This window comes from Camelus ferus, chromosome 20 (assembly GCF_009834535.1).
Source record: "Camelus ferus isolate YT-003-E chromosome 20, BCGSAC_Cfer_1.0, whole genome shotgun sequence".
Taxonomy (NCBI): Eukaryota; Metazoa; Chordata; class Mammalia; order Artiodactyla; family Camelidae; genus Camelus; species Camelus ferus.
This window is the reverse complement of record NC_045715.1, coordinates 19,799,093-19,819,275: the sequence shown is the minus strand read 5'-3', so window position 1 is coordinate 19,819,275 and position 20,183 is coordinate 19,799,093. Positions and strand designations below refer to the sequence as shown.

The 20,183-nt window shown below is 39.1% G+C and overlaps 1 protein-coding gene across 2 annotated transcripts; it reads right to left on the bottom strand.

The window, feature by feature from the left end:
* Positions 1–287: 287 nt before the first annotated feature.
* Positions 288–19,598, bottom strand: LOC102509492 (tripartite motif-containing protein 26). 2 transcript variants are annotated; one of them, XM_014568321.2, is made up of 9 exons: positions 19,037–19,598; positions 18,508–18,576; positions 10,064–10,559; positions 8,115–8,210; positions 7,677–7,907; positions 6,747–6,769; positions 4,383–4,498; positions 3,128–3,160; positions 288–2,668 (listed from the first exon to the last, which is right to left on the bottom strand). In XM_014568321.2, exons 3-9 carry the CDS (start codon positions 10,502–10,504, stop codon positions 1,977–1,979), a joined length of 1,632 nt encoding a protein of 543 aa, XP_014423807.2. In that variant the 5' UTR covers positions 10,505–10,559; positions 18,508–18,576; positions 19,037–19,598; the 3' UTR covers positions 288–1,976. The 2 variants fall into 2 exon arrangements, with proteins under 2 accessions (XP_014423807.2, XP_006195466.3); XM_006195404.3 differs by lacking the exons at positions 18,508–18,576; positions 19,037–19,598 and adding an exon at positions 14,448–14,580.
* Between the last annotated feature and the right edge of the window lie 585 nt (positions 19,599–20,183).

Here is a 20,183-nt window from a genome sequence, read left to right as displayed (position 1 = left end):
CTGATAGTTTTTTCTATGTATCTGTCTAATAAGTATCTCTAACATTAATCTTTGACTTTACAAAAATATTCTAAAGAGGAATAGTTTCACCATTCTCTTGCTAAATTCTGACCCTGTTCACATTTATTTCTAACCAAAATTATTGGAACATCCTCTGTCTAAATCCTTAATCCTTAAAATCTGTTCCCTTCAGTCCCGTAAGTCAAACATGGACTGGGCTATAATAGAATATACTAGTTAAAACCTTTGTGGGTGAGGGTATAGCTCAGTGGTAGAGCACATGCTTAGCATGCACAAGGTTCTGGATTCAATCCCCTGTATCTACATTAAAAAGAAAATTTTTTTCAATTAAAAAAATTCTTTGGCCCCTTACCATATAGAAAAACTCTGGTTGAAAACTGCTTTGTCCCTGCTATAATGAGGATCTGAACATACAACGTCAGAAATCTACTTCTACTTGCTTCTATTGTTAGCTACGGATATAGGATATTTATCTTGTGTTGTTTGATCTTATTTTTTCAACAAAACATTCTTATACAACTGAACTATCAGAAAAATTTCCCCACATCTCTTAAATCCAGAGATTTAAGTATTGGAAGTTCCTTTTAGGCAACCAGCATCTGCTCCCATGTCTTGAGAATGCTAAACTACGTGAGCCTTGATAGGACCAGTTCTTGTTACAGAAGCTAGAAACACACTTTCCTAACCTTCTTTGTTGCTGGGGCACAGGCAGTCACCCCACACTCTGGCAATCTGCTGCACTTATGCCAGATTTTGATGTAGGAGTTAGTTACATGAAGAACTAGGCTTGTTCTATCCACTAATTTCCTGAGACCATGTCTTCTTCAGCTCTTCGTTCTCATCTCTATATCCAGGAGAACTATACCCATCAGTCTTGTCTATGAATCCACCAAGATAGCCATACACACCTCTGACTCCACCCCTATCTGTATTCATTACTTCTTCCTCTGCTCCCCATGAGATTGTATCCACTATCTGCTACTTGTACTCATGCTAGTATGTTCTGTTTATATACTGAAAATCCCAACAATCCTCTCAACCTCTGATGACCCCTCCTGCCTCCTCCTCCATCTCACTGCAGCTCCCACACTGACTTCTAGCTCTTTGTAGCAACATGGTAGCACCTCCAGAACTTGCAAGCTGGTAAGTACAGATCTTCCTCCGTCTTTGCACTCTACACGCCCCAGTAATGTTTAGTAAATTTCCCTTTTCCTAGAATTAGCCGAATTTGTTTTCTGCTGCTTATGGCTAAGACTACTAATTTAACATTAAGCTAAGTATCTTTTTCTATCATCTTAAAACACTGCTGAAATAAGACTTAACTTTAGGACCAAGTGACTTCCAAAATCTCATATACACCTGAACCTCATATGGCTTCCCCTCCTCCTTTTTACTGCAAAAATTATCAGAACACAGAAGAAATAAACCAATTCCCACTCCAGGTATCTCAAATTTCATAATATATCAAACATTCAGCAGGCATGAATTGCAAAATATTTACTGTTTTTTCAGCTGCTTAGGAGGATGGTAGGAAAAATTATGTGACAGAGCAGGTGCTTTAGACATTGATATGGATGTTGTAATCAATTACCATTAATGGCAGGGGCTGCAATCCTATGAGATAGTCATTCATTCTCGTAACTTTGTCTCAGTGGCAGATGAAGAATCAAATCAAAGACAACAGAAGAGAAAGGTTAATAATAACACACATTTTAATAAGTACTTTAAAGACATTTCAACCATTCCCCTGTAGAGAAAGCAGATCAATATTACTATTCTCATTTTAGAGACCAAGCAGTGAGGACAAGAGACTCTTGACTCTACCATAACGCTGCAGTCATCTAACTGCATGCAGAACCCAGCAGGACAGTCTAGCTGACGTAGAGAGTTGGGAATGATGTCAAGGAACAAAGGATAAATGAAAAAACCTAGGGCTGTGCCCATGGGGTCTTCTCTCAGGGCCTCAGTGTAAGTCTGGATCTCATGCAATTAAGCCACAGGAAAGGGAAAATTCTCCCAGTGAAGGAAGATGAGAATTCATAGATAAATTCTTCAGTTCTGGCATTGGTAAAGGTTACTTTCCCACCATCATAATCCAGGGCAACCCCAATCTGCCTTGGACAGTAGGACAGGATCTGGAGGGGTTCAGGGCTAGTACATATATAAACCCCAGCTGAAGACAGCTGTAGAGTCCAGAATCCCTCCTCAGGGGTGAAGTTAAGAAATCCTCTTCTCACCACCGACTCTCTTGCCACCCCTACCATGCAGAATTTTGGCCATATTCCATTTTCCTGAGACCATTCCTCCTCCAACTCCTCACTCTCATCTCTATATCCAGGAGAACTATACCCATCAGTGATGCCTATAAACCCACCAAGATAGCTACTGCCAAACACACCTCTGGTTCCGCCCCTGTATTTCACTGCTTCTTCTTCCTCCTCCGCTCCCCACCATATCCTGTCCACTTTCACTTCCCAATACACTTTGCCCCACGTGAAGCCCTTACTGCCCAGCACTCCAGGCTCTGGATCAAATCGCTGACCATGTTGGTGTTTGTTCATCCACAAGCCAGTGAATATCATACTCTTCCCATTCGGAGACACTGAGAGGTAGCCATTGGCTGTCTGGGAATTCAGGATGATCCTCACTGTGCGGACAAGGAGACAAAGGTGTGGCATCACAAAAGAAATCAAATGAGATTTGTCCCGTAGGTTCTGGGGCCTTTATGACAATGGTGGGAGACTCCTCAGGGGACCAGGACAGAGACTGCTTTTGACCTTATGTTCATACTATTAGCAACCATATCTAGAAAATGAAGACAACATCAAGAGAAAATTTAAGGGCACAGGCAGTGTGATGAGACTTGAGAGGAAGAAAAGATAAGGACTGGATCATTGTAGCTGGGAAAATCTGGGGAAAGGTTTGTGGTACTGAACTCTGAATTCTTAGGATAAAGAATTTGGTTACATTAGTCACACAAAGACCTTTCTCTTTAAAACAGAAGAGCTGACCCATAAGTAAGAGAGCTTCACAGGAAAGCTACAATTTGGAGTAGGAGAATTTACTTTGAGGCAAATTTCAGTCACTATCCCCTACAGATACTCACTTGTCTTATATTCCAGATCCCTTATCAGTTTTCCTAGAGTAAAAGAAGAAAAGGACAGTAAGCAATTCTGACTCCACATCTTCTAGGCCAAATTCTCTTACTGTTGGCTAATATAGCTTTAAAAGGTGACAGGGCACCATGAAAGCTCAAGTGAAACAGAGAAATCAATTCAGGAGACACCAAGAGCCTGTCCAGTCTAAGGCGGTTCATGTGAGTATCCATGCCAATATCCGCTGAATCTACCTGGTGCTTCATTCAAGAGTACTTTTAGGCCTATTTCCTGTTTTTAAATTAAGTCCTAAACTTCTAGTCCTAAATCACACTATTTCTCTCCACTCTCAAAGATGCTTCTTTTAGATTAATTCTCCTAGTAGTCTTTAAATTTTTTTTAATTTAAAATTTTGGTAGAAACACCTAACATTCACCATCTTTACCATCTTGAATTGTACAGTGCATTAATGTTAAGTATATTTACACTGCTGTGCAATCAATTTCCAGAGCTCTTCCATTCTGCAAAACTGAAACTCTACACCCACAAAACAACAACTCCTCATTTCCCCCTCCCAACCTCTGGCAACCACTTTTCTACTTTCTGCTCCTATAAATTTGACTACTGTAGATACCTCATATAAATGGAATCATACAGTACTTGTCTCTTTGTGACTGGCTCATGTCAGTTAGTATAATGTCCCCAAGGTTCACCCATGTTGTACCATGTGTCAGAATTTCCTTTCTCTTTTAGGCTGAATAATATCTCACTGTCTGTGTACATCATATTCTGTTTATCTGTTCATCGTCGATGGACATTTGGTTGCTTCTTCTACCTCTTGGTTATTGTAAATAATGCTGCAATGAAAATGAGTGTGCAGATATCTCTTTGAGACCCTGCTTTTAATTCTTTGGGAAATGGGAGTGCTGGATCATATGGTAATTATATTTAGAAATTTCGAGGAAATGTCATACTGTTTTCTGTCACCTCCCAATATTCTTTTACCTCACTTTTAGATATGAAATATCGTTTTGCCAACTCTGAGACCTATTGACTGTGATTCTACTTTAGTCTAGGTAACATTCTGTCACGTGTAAAGACTCCCGGGTTTGAACTTAGTTAGATTCCCTCCCCAGTGTCCCTGTCTGGTGTGAATGACACGCACAAAAGCAAGGAATTCTGGGAAGCCCCGGCCACAATCAAAACCTAAGGAAACATTACAGAGATAGAAAGAAGGTTTTCTAGGCTCAGAACCCCTTCTTTTACCATGGAATCCTCTGAGTCCTTTCTCTAAAGAAAGAAGTTTATCTGAAAATTCTTCTGTCCGCTTTTTGATTGCAGGACTGATAGGCTTTTCAATCCAGAACTTCTTCCGGGGATATCTAGAGGGAACAGAGTCACAGTGAGAACTACTAGAGGAAAGGCATGATTTCCCACCGTCACCACAGGCACTTGGACAAACACCAACAATGGACCAAAGGGGCGGAGCGTTAAAGCTGCATTTCCAAGTGCTCAGTTTCAACATCAGAGTCAAAGAACGACATACACAGTTCTGAATAAAGGGCCATGATCCAAGGATTCTCTACTCACCAACATATCATTCAGGTACAATATTAAAAAAGAAAGAAAGTCATTTTCTGCCTTTGAAAATCTTCAAAACATGTTACTAATACTACAACTTCTAAAGAAACCACCTGAGGATATAAACTAGACAAATTAAAATTAAGCTTTAAATATATGTTTGTTAAAAACTTTAAATTTTAAATTAAGATATAGCTGGGCAGAGATATGTAAGCTAAATACAAAATGAAAGAAATCTGAGGTCTTTATCTTATTATCAAGCAGGAGTGAATTTAAGGTAAGAAAATTAAACAGAGGGTATTTTATTACTAAGAAGATTATAACCCACAATTAAGATACAACTCTCCTTAAAGGTTATACAAAAAAAAAAGCATCAAAATATAAAAAGGCAAAACTCACTGCTAATAGGAATCTTTGAGTGACTTCTTTTAGTCTATGACATATCAAGAAGATAAAAAAGTAAGTATCAAAACAAAATACCTGAATAACAAAATTACTAAGGAATACCTCATAGAGATAGAGCAAATCCTATCCTAAGAACACAGAGAGTGTACCTTCTTTTCAAGTGTTTGGAACATCCAAAAAATTTACAACATACAACACAGAGAGCCTCAATAAAGTCCAAAAGGGTAGAAATGGCAACAAACTCGTCAGATCACAAGATTTAAAAACTATGAAACATAAAACTATTAGAAAAAAATCCTAGCATCTGACAGATATCCTCTTTCTTAAATCTTATGTTAAATAGCAAATCAAATTCAAAGTCTAAAAATACCTAGAAAACAATAAAATACCTAGAAAACAATAAAATACCATATACTAAAAATTACGGCCTATGACAAAAGCAGGGCTCATAGACATACACATACAAAAACAAAATTAAAAATAGAAAAAAAAGAGAGAGAGGCAAGTAGAGGAGACAAAAGTAGAAATACAACAAAAATAAACAAAAATATTCAGAAATAAAAATTAAACTTAAGGACATTATTTGGCAAACTACATAAATACTTTTGAAAATATGAATGAAAATGGTAATTTTCCAGGATCTATAAATACTAACTATTCCAATTTAAAAATGTCAGAATGAATTTATTTTAAAAGAAAACAAAATTTTATGTTGCTTATAAAAGATACATAAAAATAACCACACAGAAAGGTTGAGAGTTATAAGATAAAAAGTTAAATACCATGCAAACATTAATCAAAAGAAAGCTAGAATAACTGTACTAAAAGCAGATAAAATGCTTTAGGGCCAGAGGCATTACCCATTCTGTATCACCTTCCTTTCTCATATAATTATTCATCTCTAATGTCTCTGTCCAGTCTCCCCAGCCAGAATCTGGTAACCTATCTCATTACCCTCCTTTCTACCCAGTGTTTGGTCTGCAGTAAATGCTCAGTATATGCCAATAATCCTGGATGTCTCTGGGCTGATCTGTGTATTATCAAAATACCTGCCCTTGATTCTCTGTTCAGAGCTTCTGAGTACTATGTGGGTGTGATTTTGAAAATTGTCATTGTTGACTGTCTCACACACATTTCCTCAGACCCACCGTCAGAGAAATCATTATCCCTATGACCCACATAAAGTGTCCTCTTCTTATGGTCGGGCAGAAAGCAGGAAACCATCACTAACAAGCATGGAGGACAATCTGATGACAAAATGTGCTCGACAGAATACGGGGGAAGCTATGGCCAGCAGAGGCAGCTGGGAACCAGGCAGGAATAGAAAGAATGAAAGGATATTGGGTTTTAGAAACAAATATGGATTCTAAATTTTCTTTAATACTCTCCCATAATCTGTTCCCATTTCAGTTCTCCCTACACCATTAGCATCCTCACATAAGTTTCACGACAGTAATTTTTCTAGAACTCCCTCCCCCATTCCATGGAATATCTTTCAATTTACCCTTTTCAGAGAAGAACCCCTCTTCTTCCAAATAACCCCTTTCCAGTCCTTGTTAAACTAATGTAAGGTGACAGAAAGAGAAAACAAAGGGACACCTACATGGTTAAAAACAAACAAACAAAAAAGCAAGCAGCACTTACCTGCTTATTATGTCACTTGGGTCCTGGAAAGGAAGAGAACACAGACTGTCATGGAAATAAGGAGCCCAGGCGCCGGCACCATTCCCTCCCACGGGCTCGCTGGGGAATGGGTACTTGACAGGACTGTACAGAGAATTATTCTGACCAGCCTGGACCTGCTCTGTTCTCCACTGTAGTATCAGTTTATGGGGACATATGTTTCCCTTTCCTTTCTTCCATTTGAGTCTAGACCATCCCCTCCGGGAAACCTTCCTTAATCTATTAAGAATCCTCTTGTCTATCAGGTTAAGACTTAAATCTCAACCTGCCTTGGAAGCCTCTTCTCAGCTGGCCCTGTCTCATCTGCCCTGTAACTTCCTCCTCACTTAAACTGACTCCTCCAGAATTGTAGCTCCTTTCACTCTGTATACCCTTCCGATCTTCCAAATTGTCTTCCTCGGTATCTATGCTCATCTTTTTATTATCACATTCATTAGGTTTATTATCACATTCAATTATTTCAACCAATGCACATTCACCAAATGGAACGTTCAACTTCTCCTTTCTGCTAATCCAAATCTTTACATTTTCTTCAAGGCTACCATTAAGGGCCACTTCTTTCATGAAGCCTTCCCTGACTAAACCTTAGCCTTTTCCAGAATTCCTGTGGCTTCCAGTTTGACCACAAGATTTAATGTTCGATTATTTGTTGTAATTATAAATGTATAGCTCTTACTAGCTCCTTGTATGATCTGTGCATTTTGTAGTCTCCTGCCCACTGTAATTTGGGACTTAAAACCTATTGGATTTCTGTTTAACTTTTCAAAGAACTCAATAAGTGAAAATAAAACCTTGGCTCTCCTGACTCCTTGTCCGAATCTCATGCTAATGGAGAGGCTGCAAAGCAGCCTGGAGCAAGAGGACTCAGGTATAGTTCAGTTGGTCCCTCACCTGCAAAAGTTCAAGTGCTGGCTGCTGAGCCTTCTTCTCTAACTCAGAAATCAAGGTTCCAAGCCGGACCACCTCTTCAGAGCCCTTGGTGACATGGCTGTTCTTCCCTTCAGTGAGCTCTTGCTCCATCCCCTCCAGCCACTCCAACAGGTACTGCTCCCTTTCTCTCAGGAACTGATGGCCCTGTTCAAACACTGATGCTATGTCTTGCTTGTGGCTCTGGAATTTTGCCTAGAGTAAAGGCAGAAAGAGAAAGAGGATTTCCTCCGAGAGGCTAGGAAACACCAGAACATTTGTGAGATCTGGGGGTAAGTTCAGAACAAAAATCCCTTCCATCATACCCTCCTTCTCCCCATCCTTCAATATGCCCCTCCTCCCCTACACTCACTCCCACCACACACACATGGACACAGAACATTTGCTTGCGACTTCTCTTACCAGCAGAGCCTGAATCTCATCTTCTCCCGTAGACTGAAAATTCTGAATCCTGTCTCTGTCTCCCTTCAGAATCTTCAGATGGTTTAGGATTTTACCCTATGGAAATAAACACAAATAATCTCAAGATGAAGATGAAAATGCCCTAAATAAGAAAGATGCAAAATGACCCCAGAGTGAAATCAGATAGTGTTTGACCTTATATAGTTTAATAGTCATGTGGAATAGTTTCCTTCCTAGTTAATGAAGAAGAAACAAAGTGAGTGCTGTTAGCCTAGAGCAGTTTCTCAGAAATGAGATAGAACACACATTACACTTACTCAGTGCTGAATGTCAATTACATCTTCATAAAGCTGAAAGAAAAAATTAAGTGAAATAAAGTAATAAATAATATTAATACAACCACTCAGACTTACAGTATAGTTTTTTATATTTACACTGTCTCTTTCTACCACAAATACAGACAATTTATATTAAATTAATAACAGAAATAAAAAAAGAAAATCAATACAAAAAGTGAAGGAAAGTATATCTATATTAACTCCAAATTATTGAGAGAATGACTAAATTGGTTTTAAGATTCCTGTCAGCTATGGAGAAAGGGAAAACAATGAATCATATAATTCTTTAGCAGACAGGAAGAAATATACTAGTACCTCAGAAAAAGTACTTTCCCTGAGATTAAATTCTGAAAGAAAATTTTTATAAGAGATTATATACAGGACGCAATATTCTTAAAAATGTTTTTATAAAACGTATGTGCTGGAAACACCCAATTTGAAGCTCTGGATCAAGAGGGCTGATGCCCTACACTGCAGGTTGAGACCTGATCCAAGTGCTTTAGAAACTAAAACATCAAGGCAATGGGATACACTCATTATTATAAAAGATATGAAAACAAACCAGCTTTATTATCTAAATTCAAAGGGTAATGCTTTGCCAAGAACTTCCCCCGCAAAAGAATTTGAACCTGATACCTGTTAGGATGGCTATTATTAAAAAACAAAATACCAAAATAAAAACAAAAAAAGATAGCAAGAATTGGTGAGGATGTGACAAAAAGGAAACTCTGGTACTCTGTTGATGGGAATGTAAACTGGCACAGCCAGTATGGAAAACATGGATGTTTCTCAAAAAATTAAAAATAGAACTACCACATGATCCAGCAATCCCACTTTTAGATATTTATCCAAAGTAACTAAAATCGGGATCTTGAAGAGATACCTGTACTTCCATGTTCACTGCAGCATTATTCTCAATTGCCAAGATATGGAAACAACCTAAATGTCCAATGGATGAGTGGATAAAGACAATAGAATATTGAGCAACAGAATATTACTCAGCCTTTAAAAAGAAGGAGATCCTGCCATTTGCAACAACATAGATGGACCTGGAGGACATGATGCTAAGTGAAATAAGCCAGACATGAAAGACAAATACTGTATAATCTCATTTATATGAGGAATCTAAAAACAGTCAAACTCATAGAAGAGGAATGTAGAATGGTTGTTACCAGTAGCTGCAGGGGAGGGAAAAGGGAGGTGATGGTCAAATGGTAAAAGTTTCAGTTATGCAAGATAAATAAATTCTGAAGATCTACTCTACAGCATAGTCCTTAAAGATAACAACACTGTATTGTATACTTAAATTTGCTAACAGGATAGATCTCATTACACATAAACCCACACACAATAACACAATAATAATAACAAAACAGGTGTGAGGAAACTTTGGGTGGGATGGATATGTCTGTGGCCTTGATGGCAGTGACGGTTTCACAGGTGAATACTTATCCCCAAACTTATCAAGTTGTATACATTAAATATGTACTTTTTACATGTCAATCACATCTCAATAAAGTATTTATTTAAAAAAATGTGGACCTTGTCCTGATGGTACCATAGAACTTTTTTGGCTACAAGAATGGAGCAGGGATCCAGCAAGATTCTTACCCGATAAGGCTGTGCAGCCTTCTCCAGGAGAACGGCAGCATGGTGCCTGTGCTCCCGGGACTCCCGACACATAACACACAGTATCTGCTGGTCATCCTTGCAGTAGTAATGGAGCTTCTCCAAATGCTGCCCACACAGCTTCTCTGCTCTTTGCTCAGATGGCCTTTCCTCTCTGGGCTGTCTCTCCTCATCTACTTTCATCCTCCAGATGTTCTCCACTAGGCTGGCCATCTGCCACACGTGGCGGATATTCTCTTTCTTAAAGGCTGTCTTGCAGAGAGAACAATATAATGGCTGCCGAGCAGACTCACAGACCTTAATGATGCAGTGGTAGCAGAAGACATGACCACAGTCAATGGTTACAGGGTCTCTCAAGTAGTCAAGACAGATCGAGCACAGCACCTCGTCCTCCAGGTTTCTCAGAGGAGAGGTAGCAGCCATGGTAGCTATGCTCAAACCCTGCAGAATGTTTCTTCTCAAAGCACAGAATGACTTTCTAGGAAGACATACAGGAAAACAGAAATTGTGAGTTTAATCAACATCAAGATGGAACCCAGAAGAAAATAGTTTTTATGTTCAGATTGCTTCTAATCTTTTTCCTCCAAATCCAAAGTTCCTTCCAGAGCACTAGTCAGAATAGATTTCAGCCTCCAAAGTTAAATGGGTATTATTTTCAGGTAACTAGCTCTGCTGTAAACATTTTAAAAGGTATTTATACATGTAGTTAAGTAGAGGATGTTCTAGAAGATAATGGGAAAGTAAATCCCCAATAAAGTCTAAAATTTCCCTCTTAGTAGATCAGCTCAGTAAAAAAAAATATTTGTTGTAAATAATTCAATAGTAGAGAATAAGAATTGCAAAAATTTAGGGCTGTATTTGAAAACTCATCTGAGAACATCAGAGTTAGATTACTAGAAATGGCTACATTCAATCATAGGTCTGCTATTCATACGCTGTCTGGAAAACATCATGATGTTTTAAGCTAATAGTTTTCAAACATTTTTTGGACCATCACAGTGAGAAATGAATTCACATCCCAGTCTAACATACCTGCACGTGCATATACACACACCTAAAATACAAGTTCTGTTAAATACTATTTATTCTTTATTATATGTAATACACTGATTTTTAAAAATTGCAGTCCAGTTTCTGTTTGTTTTGTTTGTTTGTTTGTTTTGTTTTTTGTTTTCCAAGAAAGCAAAGAGAGGATTTATTAAGCAATAGTACACTCTCAAGGGGAGAGCAGGTAGACTCAGTGCAGTCCATTTTTAAAATGTTGGTTTTAACCCACAAAATTGATGTCATAATACAAGGTATTGCTATCTATACTTTGAAAAACACTGATTTAAACCACACCAACTTTATCACTAACCCCGACCTCTACCCAGGAATGCAAACTCTAGGAAGCTACAAAGGCCTCCTGTATCACCACTTGAATAGCACCTTAAATTCACATCTCCAATTTTCCTCATTGTTCCTATTCCTCAGTAAAAAGTACCAACAACTATCCCATTACTCAAGCCAAAACCTAGATGTGATTTAAGACACTTCATTTTCTTTCACTACCACCTCCTGTATCTGGTCACTGAATTAAACAATACAATATCTGAAATAAAATTTTCACTGCATAGCCTTAACAGCAGAATGTAGATGACAGGAAAAAATAGCCAGCGAACTTGAAGACAGTGTAATAAAAATTATCAAATCTTAATAATAGAGCAACAAAAGAATTTTTTAAAAGCAGGAACTCTGTGACCTGTGAAATATCAAAAGGTCTAACTTTTATGTCATTAGAGTCCCAGAGGAGGGAAAGAAACTGGTAAAGGAAAAAAAATATTTAGAGAAAAAAAATGGCTGAAAATTTCTCAAATACGGCAAAAGACATAGATTTATAGATTTAAGAAGGTCAGCAAATGCCAAAGAGAATAACTTTAAGGAAAACCACCCCCCCATACATCATAAACAAATTGCTGCAAACCAAAGACAAGGGAAACAATCTCAAAAGCAATCGGAAGAAAATAACACATCAAAATGAGGGGAATAACAATTCAAATGTTAGTTTCTCATTAGAAACCACAGGGCCCAACAAGACAGTTGCTACTTCAAAAGTGAAACATGAAAAATTAAGGGACATGAAAAATGACAAGGAACATGAAATTTTACATGTTCATGGAAATTACAAGGAACATGAAAAATTAAGGAAATAAGACATCACCAAATCCTGCAAAAAATGAAACCAAAAGGCATAGAGATCTGTAATTTACTCAATAAAGAATTCAAAATAGCTGTTTTAGGAAACCCAATGAGTTACTAGAAAACCTAGAAAGACAATTCAGTGAAATAAGAAAAACAATATGTACAAAAAATGAGAAATTTAACAAAGAGACAGAAATCATAAAAAGGAACTAAGCAGAAATTCTAGAGCTGAAGAAATCAGTGAATGAAATGAAAAATGCAATAGAGAACATCAACATCATAATAAATCAAACACAAGAATCAATGAGTTAGAGGATAGAAACTTCAAAACAAGCCAGTCAGAAGAGAAATAAATGAGTGAAGATAGCCTACATGATCTATGAGACACCATCAAAAGAAACAAAATCTGAATCATTGAGGTTCCAGAAGGAGAAGAGAGGGAGATGGACACAGAAAAACTATTTAGAGAAATAATGGCTAAAATTTTCCCAAACCTGGGAGAAATTTGAACATTCAAGTTGATGAGGCTATCACCCCATTATTTCAATCTGAAATGATCTTCTCCAAGATATATTATAATAAAACTATCAAAAATATAAGACAAAGACAGAATCCTAAAATCAGCAAGAAAAAACAATACTGTAAACAACAAAGGTACCCCCATTGGGCTTTCGGTGGATTTCTTAGCAGAAAACCTACAGGCCAGGAATCCCACTTCTGGGTATATATTCAAAGGAAATGAAAACAGGATATTGAAGAGATATATGCACTCCCAAGTTCACTGCAGCATTATTCACAATAGCCAAGATATAGAAACAACTTAGTATCTATTTATGAATAAGTGGATAATGATGTGAGACATATATATATATGTATACACACACACACACAAACATATACACACACACACACACACACGTAGGAATACTATTCAGCCATAAGAAAGAAGGAAATCTTGCAATTTGTGACAACGTGGATGGACCTCAAGGGCATTAATTACACTAAATGAAATAAATCAGACAGAGAAAGACAGATACTACATGATATCACATGGAATCTAACCCCCCCCCCCAAAAAAAACCCACAGAGAAATAGAAAATAGAATTGTGGTTACCAGGGGCTAGGAAAGTGGGGGAAATGGGAAGATGTTGGTGAATAGGTACAAACTTCCAACCAGAAGATAAATAAGTTCTAGGAATCTAATGCACTGCATTGTGATTATAGGTAGCAGTACTGTATTGTGTACTTAAAAATTGCTAAGAGAGTAGATTTTAAATATTCTCACCACAAAAAAAAAAATGGTAATTATGTGATGTGACGGAGGTGTTAGCTAACACAAAGGTAGTAATCATACTGTAATATATGTGTTTCAAATTAACACGTTGTACACTTTAAACATCCACAATGTTATATATCAATTATATCTCAATAAAGTTTGGGGGGGGGAAAGGAAAGAAGAAAATTCTACAAAAAGTAAGCAGAACTAATAAATAAGTTTAACAAAGCCCCTGGATACAGGGTCAGTATTTTAAAAATTAGCTGTTTGTCAATATACACAAATAAATGAACAACTGAAGATTGAAAATTTTAAAAACAGTACCATCTACAACAATACCATAAAACATGAAACACTTAGGTATAAATCTTACAAAATATGTGTAGGATCTCTATGCTTTAAGCTGAAATGTTTTTTTAAAACATGAAAGAAATCAAAGAAGATCTAAAAAAAGGGTAAAATATACTACATTAATGGATTGGAAGACTCAATATTCTTAAGATATTATGTTAAACCTTGGAAAGTCCAAGGGGACACCACTGTAGAGCTGTTCTTAGGGCATCAATTGGCCTTAACCTAGCCATGAAGCTCCCCTCCACCACCACCACCATCACCCCCAATAAAGGTGTATAATAATAAGAAACGCTACATCCCAGAGGACTGCAGAAATGATTCAGTGAGATCAGGTAAATAAATGAAAATCACTTTCCAAAGCAAAATGCCGTATAGAATGCTGGTTATTATTTCCATACCAAGAAATCGAAGCTAACATTTCATTTTTAGCTGCCATCCTGAGCTTCATATGGACCCTGCTTTGACCTTCTCTTTTCCCTGTTCTTGGCGGTGAACGCACTGTCACAGAGCCTGGTCCACGCCACGCTCAGCCCTCGAGCCCAGCCCCGCACTCACTCGGGCCGCCTGCCGCCGCGTAATCACCGGAGAGGCCTGTCACTGGGCTCTGCTGGAGCCTCTGCGACAACTGCGGGCCTTTCTGGGCAACTCGGCCCTGTCTGCGCCTCCAGGACCCAGCCCCTCGGCCCCGCCTCTTGGCTCCTCGGGAAAGGCCTCCACCAGGCAGCCCAAGGGCTGTAGCCGTTGCTCGTTGCTCGGGGACTCACGCGTCCACGGTCCTGCCCCTCGCGCCCAAGTCGGCTGGGGAAACTGAAGGCCCGGCGTCACCACGGGGATTCACCAGCTACGGATGCTTTTGAGATAATTTGTACCGTGTTGTGATCCTCAGCAATTCCGTCAGGCAGGACACAAAGACACTAGCTGTCCCAGCTTACAAATCAGTCAGAGCAAGGAAGGCAACGCAGCCAAGACCAACTGGCCAAGATGGCGGCCCCCACTCTGACCAGGTCCCTGCCGGCCGCCTGGGCCGAGCCCTATGGTTGCCCGGCAACATGGGGCACCGATTCTCCCAGGCAGGCCTCTAGTTTCCCGGACCTAAAGGTGGAGATTTTACTCTCTGTACTAGGGGGTTCAGCCATCCAGAGTCAGGTGCTTCTGCCATTTTCACCACTAATTTGCTTTCGCCCTTTTGAAAATCCCAAGTGCTCCACTCCACCTCCAACCTCAGTCTTTTAGAGAGGTTGTGGACCACTGGAGTTCCACCAATCTGGACAGCCATACTCATTGGTAATCCAGAATTCTTAGATTATTTTCCCTAGAGGAATGTGTAAGGTCTTGGCAACTCTTCATGTGACACCAGGCACCCCATTATTTTTTACTTCAGACTAGGCATACATGTTGCCAAAGTGCACAGTCACATACAACCAACCAATCAAATCTGAATCCCCAAACCAAATAGGAGCACAAAAGATGAAAAAGATCCCAGTAGCTGTGAAAAACATTTCTGCATGGAACTTACATCTGTACTGCTGCTAGGCCAGACAGGTTATTAGGATCATTACCTTTGAGCCCAAAAGTCTTTGCACCACAGAAGCCTCTAATGCATCCTCCCAACATTTTGCAATGTCCAGAGACAATTCTGGTTGTCACCCTGGAGGAGAGAGTGCTACTGGCATCTAGTGGGTAGAGATCGGAAAGGTTGCTGACATCCAATGCACAGAATAATCCCTATACAATAAAATGCCATAGTGCCGAGATTGAGAAATCCTGTTCTAATGGATGTAGAGGATATAGCCCCAAGTATCCAACTTCAACAGTTACTTGCTCTTCTTTCATTTTTTCATGTGTATAATCATTCACACATGGATGGTTATACACATGAAAAAATGAAAAGAAGTGACATATTTTACAGCAGAGGAAATGTGAAAATGGACTTATGCCCATGGAATTCACTGATGTTAACACATGTCCCAGCATCTAGAAGAAGCAGGCTTTGTGAAATGGAGCAATGGTCTACTCTGAGGCTCACTTACAGCATCAACTGGGAGACAACCTCCTAAGAGGTTAGGATGCTATCCCACAGGAAGCAATATGGGCATTAAACCAGTGGCCAATTGTATTTGTTTCCTACTGGTGCTGTTAACAAATGACCACAAACTTTATGGCTTAAAAGAACACAAATTTATTCTCTTCTGGAGGCCAGAAGTCCAACATGAGTATGGAGAGTTCAGCTCAGCGACTCCATGGTATTGCTGCCCATATTGCTGCCTCAGTATCTATTTTGTTTGGCCAAGCAGCCTGCAGGGACCTTAAACTGACCTTAGCCCCCTCACACAACCACATGCCCTAGATAACAGCCCATGGAATCACAAGCAAATGTAAGTTCCTGATACGCTTTCCCTAACAGCCCCTAATCAACAGTCTCCCTTGCCTCCCAGAACCACTCCCTTGTGCGGCCCTTAGATAAGACCTCCATGAAGCTTACCAATACCTGATCTATTTGGTTTGAATTGACAAACTGGGCCTTGACCTGGGATCCTAATAAAGGCAGGGCCCCCAGGTCCTGCTTCTCACTCTGCACTCTCTCTTGAACTTCCTCTGTGGCCCCTTGAGGCACGCTTTGTACCTCCTCCAGGACCTGTGAGCGATAAACTTCCCCATTTCCATTTCTGGTGTGTGTGGTCTATTGTTGAGCCATGCTCACCATCTAGCACTCTGTGCTCTACTTAACAAATGTTAATTTAACAGTTATAACAATGAGTCTTATGGGACCAAAATCAAGATGTCAGTAGGGCTGGTTACTTCTGAAGACTCAGGGGAGGAGCCATGTCCTTGCCTTTTTCAGATTCTGGTGGCCACCAATTTGGCTTGTGGCTCCTTCCCCCATCTTGAAAGTACATCATTTCAGTTTTCACTTCTTTTCTGTCGTCTAGTTTTATTCTGCCTCTGTCTTATAAGAATACTTGTGTGTACACTTAAGGCCTACCTGGATAATCCAAGATATTCTCATCATCTCAAGATCCTTAACTTAATCACATCTACAAAGTTCCATTTGTCATATAAGGAGACATCTACAGGGTCTGGGGATTACCGTATGAATATCTTTGAAGCCAATTATTCAGCCTACCCACTCTCCACCCTCTGGCTCCCCCAAATTCATGTCCATTCCCAAAGCAAAATGTCTTCCCCCAGTAGAATGTAAGCTCCACTGAAATTTTTGTCTTGTTCACTGCTAGAGCCCCAGCATCTATAAAAGTGCTTGGCACAAAGTAGATGCTTAACAAGTATTGGTGAATGAATAAACGGATAGAATGTATGATTAGAAAGCAGGGGAGGTTCTAGCTCAGTGGTAGAATGCATGCTTAACATTCAGGAGGTCCTGGGTTCAATCCCCAGTACTGTGACTTTAAATAAATAAATAAAGCTAATTATCCTCCAAAATTTAAAAAAAAAAAAAAGTGTATGATTAAAGCTGGCAGTGCAAAGCAGTGGGGAATTGAGGGGCTATGCAGTAGATGGTCCTGAGATAATTAGATAACCATCAAGAAAAGAGAAACAAATGTACATCTTACTCCAAACATAAAAATCAATTAGCCCAGCTATATTAAAGGCTTAAATTTGAAAGGTAATACTTTTAAATGTTTAGAAAATAATATTCAAGATTATTTATGATCTTGGGACAGGGCAGGATTTAGCAAACTCGATCCAGAGTTCAAAACGTAAAGATTGATAAATTCAGCTACTTTAGAATGGAGAACTTCTCTTATGGTGTTGAAAGACATCATCAAGATAAGCCAGAAACTCTAAGATATTTGTAACATACATAATCAACAAAGAATTAGTGACCACAATATATGAAAAAACAAATATTTCCCATAAATCCATAAGAAAAATTTAAAAACAGTCTAATAGAAAAATGGATAAAAGACATATATGGCATTATACAGAAGGAGACATACAAATGGAAAAAAGAAAAAGAAAAATGAAAAATGTTTATCCTCATTAATAATCAGGAAAATGCAAACTAAAACTAAAATGTGATAATATTTCACACCTAACAGGTTGGCAAAGAGTTGAAAGCCTGACATTATCAAGTGATGCTGAGATGTGGTTCAATGGGAACTTTATCCAGCCATGGAGGAAGGGTAAGTAATATAACCTCTGGGAAACAGTCTTGCCTCACTTAGTAACACAATGAATATGCACATTCTAAGACTCAGAAATTCCTCTCTTGGTCACATACACTAAAAAGTCTTTGTAGGTTTTGCAAGGGGATACATGAATGAGAATGTTTATAACAGCATTATCCATAATAGCAAAAAGCTGGAGACAAACCAAATTCCAGGAACAGTAGAATGGAGAAAAAAAAAGTAGACTGTTCATATTTGAAATACTACAGAGCAGTGAAAATGAATGAGCCAAAGCTAAATACATCAAGATGGTGAATCTCAAAAACAAAGACAAGTCACAGAAGAACACATACAGTATGATTCCATGTATAGAAGGTTCAAAAACTGGCAAAACTAGGTAATGTACTGTTCAGGGATATCTACATGTGTAACACAATTATAAAGAAAAGCTAAGGAATGATTATCACAAAAAAGCAATTGATGCTTACCTTTAGAGGAGAGAGGATGATACACCTGTTAAGGGCACACAGTGAAAGATGATGGAAATGTCTGATTTCCTAGAATGAGAGATGAATGCAAGTGTCTACTATATAATAATAATATTATTATTTTAAAATGCATGTATGCATTATATATACTCTTTTGAACATATGATATATTTCATAGTTTGAAAGGGAGGAAAGGAAATGAAGAGATTAAATAAAGATTTTCCAGTTATGGGGAACAGAGAAATGGGGGTGGGGTTAGCTAAGCAAAATCCTTGAAAAAGTTATGGTATCAAGTGGGCTTTTTTATGGGAGATATTATAATATGTGTGTATACTCATTAGAATAGGTCAGTGAAAAGGTAAAAAATGATGACGCAGGAGATGGGATACTACAGATGCACATAGTCTTTGAAGAAACAGAGGGGATGGGATCTGGCCCTGCTAGTGAAGGTGCAAACGTGGCTCGGTCGATGGCAGGGAAGATGCCATCAAGATGGTGCTGCCAGAGGAGAACCTTCTGGAAACCTTACCTCTAGAACTTAGTGGAAATCTGCCCTCTGGAACTTCCCAGAAATCCACCATCTTGGGTGCAGGAGAAAACTGTTCACATTGGGGACGCTAAAATATGAAACCTCCCCAGGGGGTTACCTAGGGAGCTACTGGCGCTGTTTGTTGATGACCACTATGCATTGTAGAAGCTGGACGCTAAGAAAGTTTCTGGTGCTTCAGAAGCCGGTGCTGGAAAAGCCAAGCGCTAGCTGCAGGAGTCTGGCAAGGACGGCACCAGAACCCGGAAGCAAAATCGGTTTTTACCCCTGCAATGACTCTCTGGTGCCCTCTACCGACAAAGCTCAGTGCCTGCTGGCAAAGTAAAAATAAAGGGCGCAGATCCATTATGGGAACCAAGAAACATAAATCCACAATCAACGCAATGGGAAAGGCGTGATATGGGGATAATGGGTATTATCTCAACGGGGAAGGTGTCATCAGGCTGACAATACCTGAACCTTCCATCACACTCGCAGTCACTAAAAGTGGGATCATATACCCCTCACATGCTGCAATCGGTACACAGCAGCACTTATGAAATATTTCTCGCCTTAAAAAATGGGACCCCCGAAGTATATTTAAAAACAGCAACAACAAGGAGCTCAAATCTGATAACACCTCTAGAGCTAACTACTCGTTACAAGGAATACAAGGACAGAGAAACAAGTTGATTGATGCTGAGGAAATCAGACAAATTCAGAATGTGGAATATTTTACGGAATAAATGAACTGATTTCTGTAACAAAATAATAGCATGAAACTAAAGGGAGAGTAGATTGCTGTAACTAAAAGGATTAAAAGACATAATAATAAAATGCAATGTATTGTCAAAGTATAATTTTCAAAAACTTGAAAATGATGGAGCCTCTAGGAAATCTCCCCATTGAGGACCCTGGGAACCCAAGTTCCCGCTCGCTTTTTGGCCTCTGTGGTTTCTGAAGCCAGCGCTGAAGAGGGAAACAGCCCAGACACAAGGTCTTGGAACTTCGGTTTCCCCTTCTGTTGAATGGGGACAATAATGCCTGCCTGGTTTAAAGATCTTTTATGTAAGCTCCCTACTCATCTAGGCGAATGGGAAATGGTAGTTAATGTTTGCAAATAGTTCCCCGAGGTTATCTGCTTGCTAAG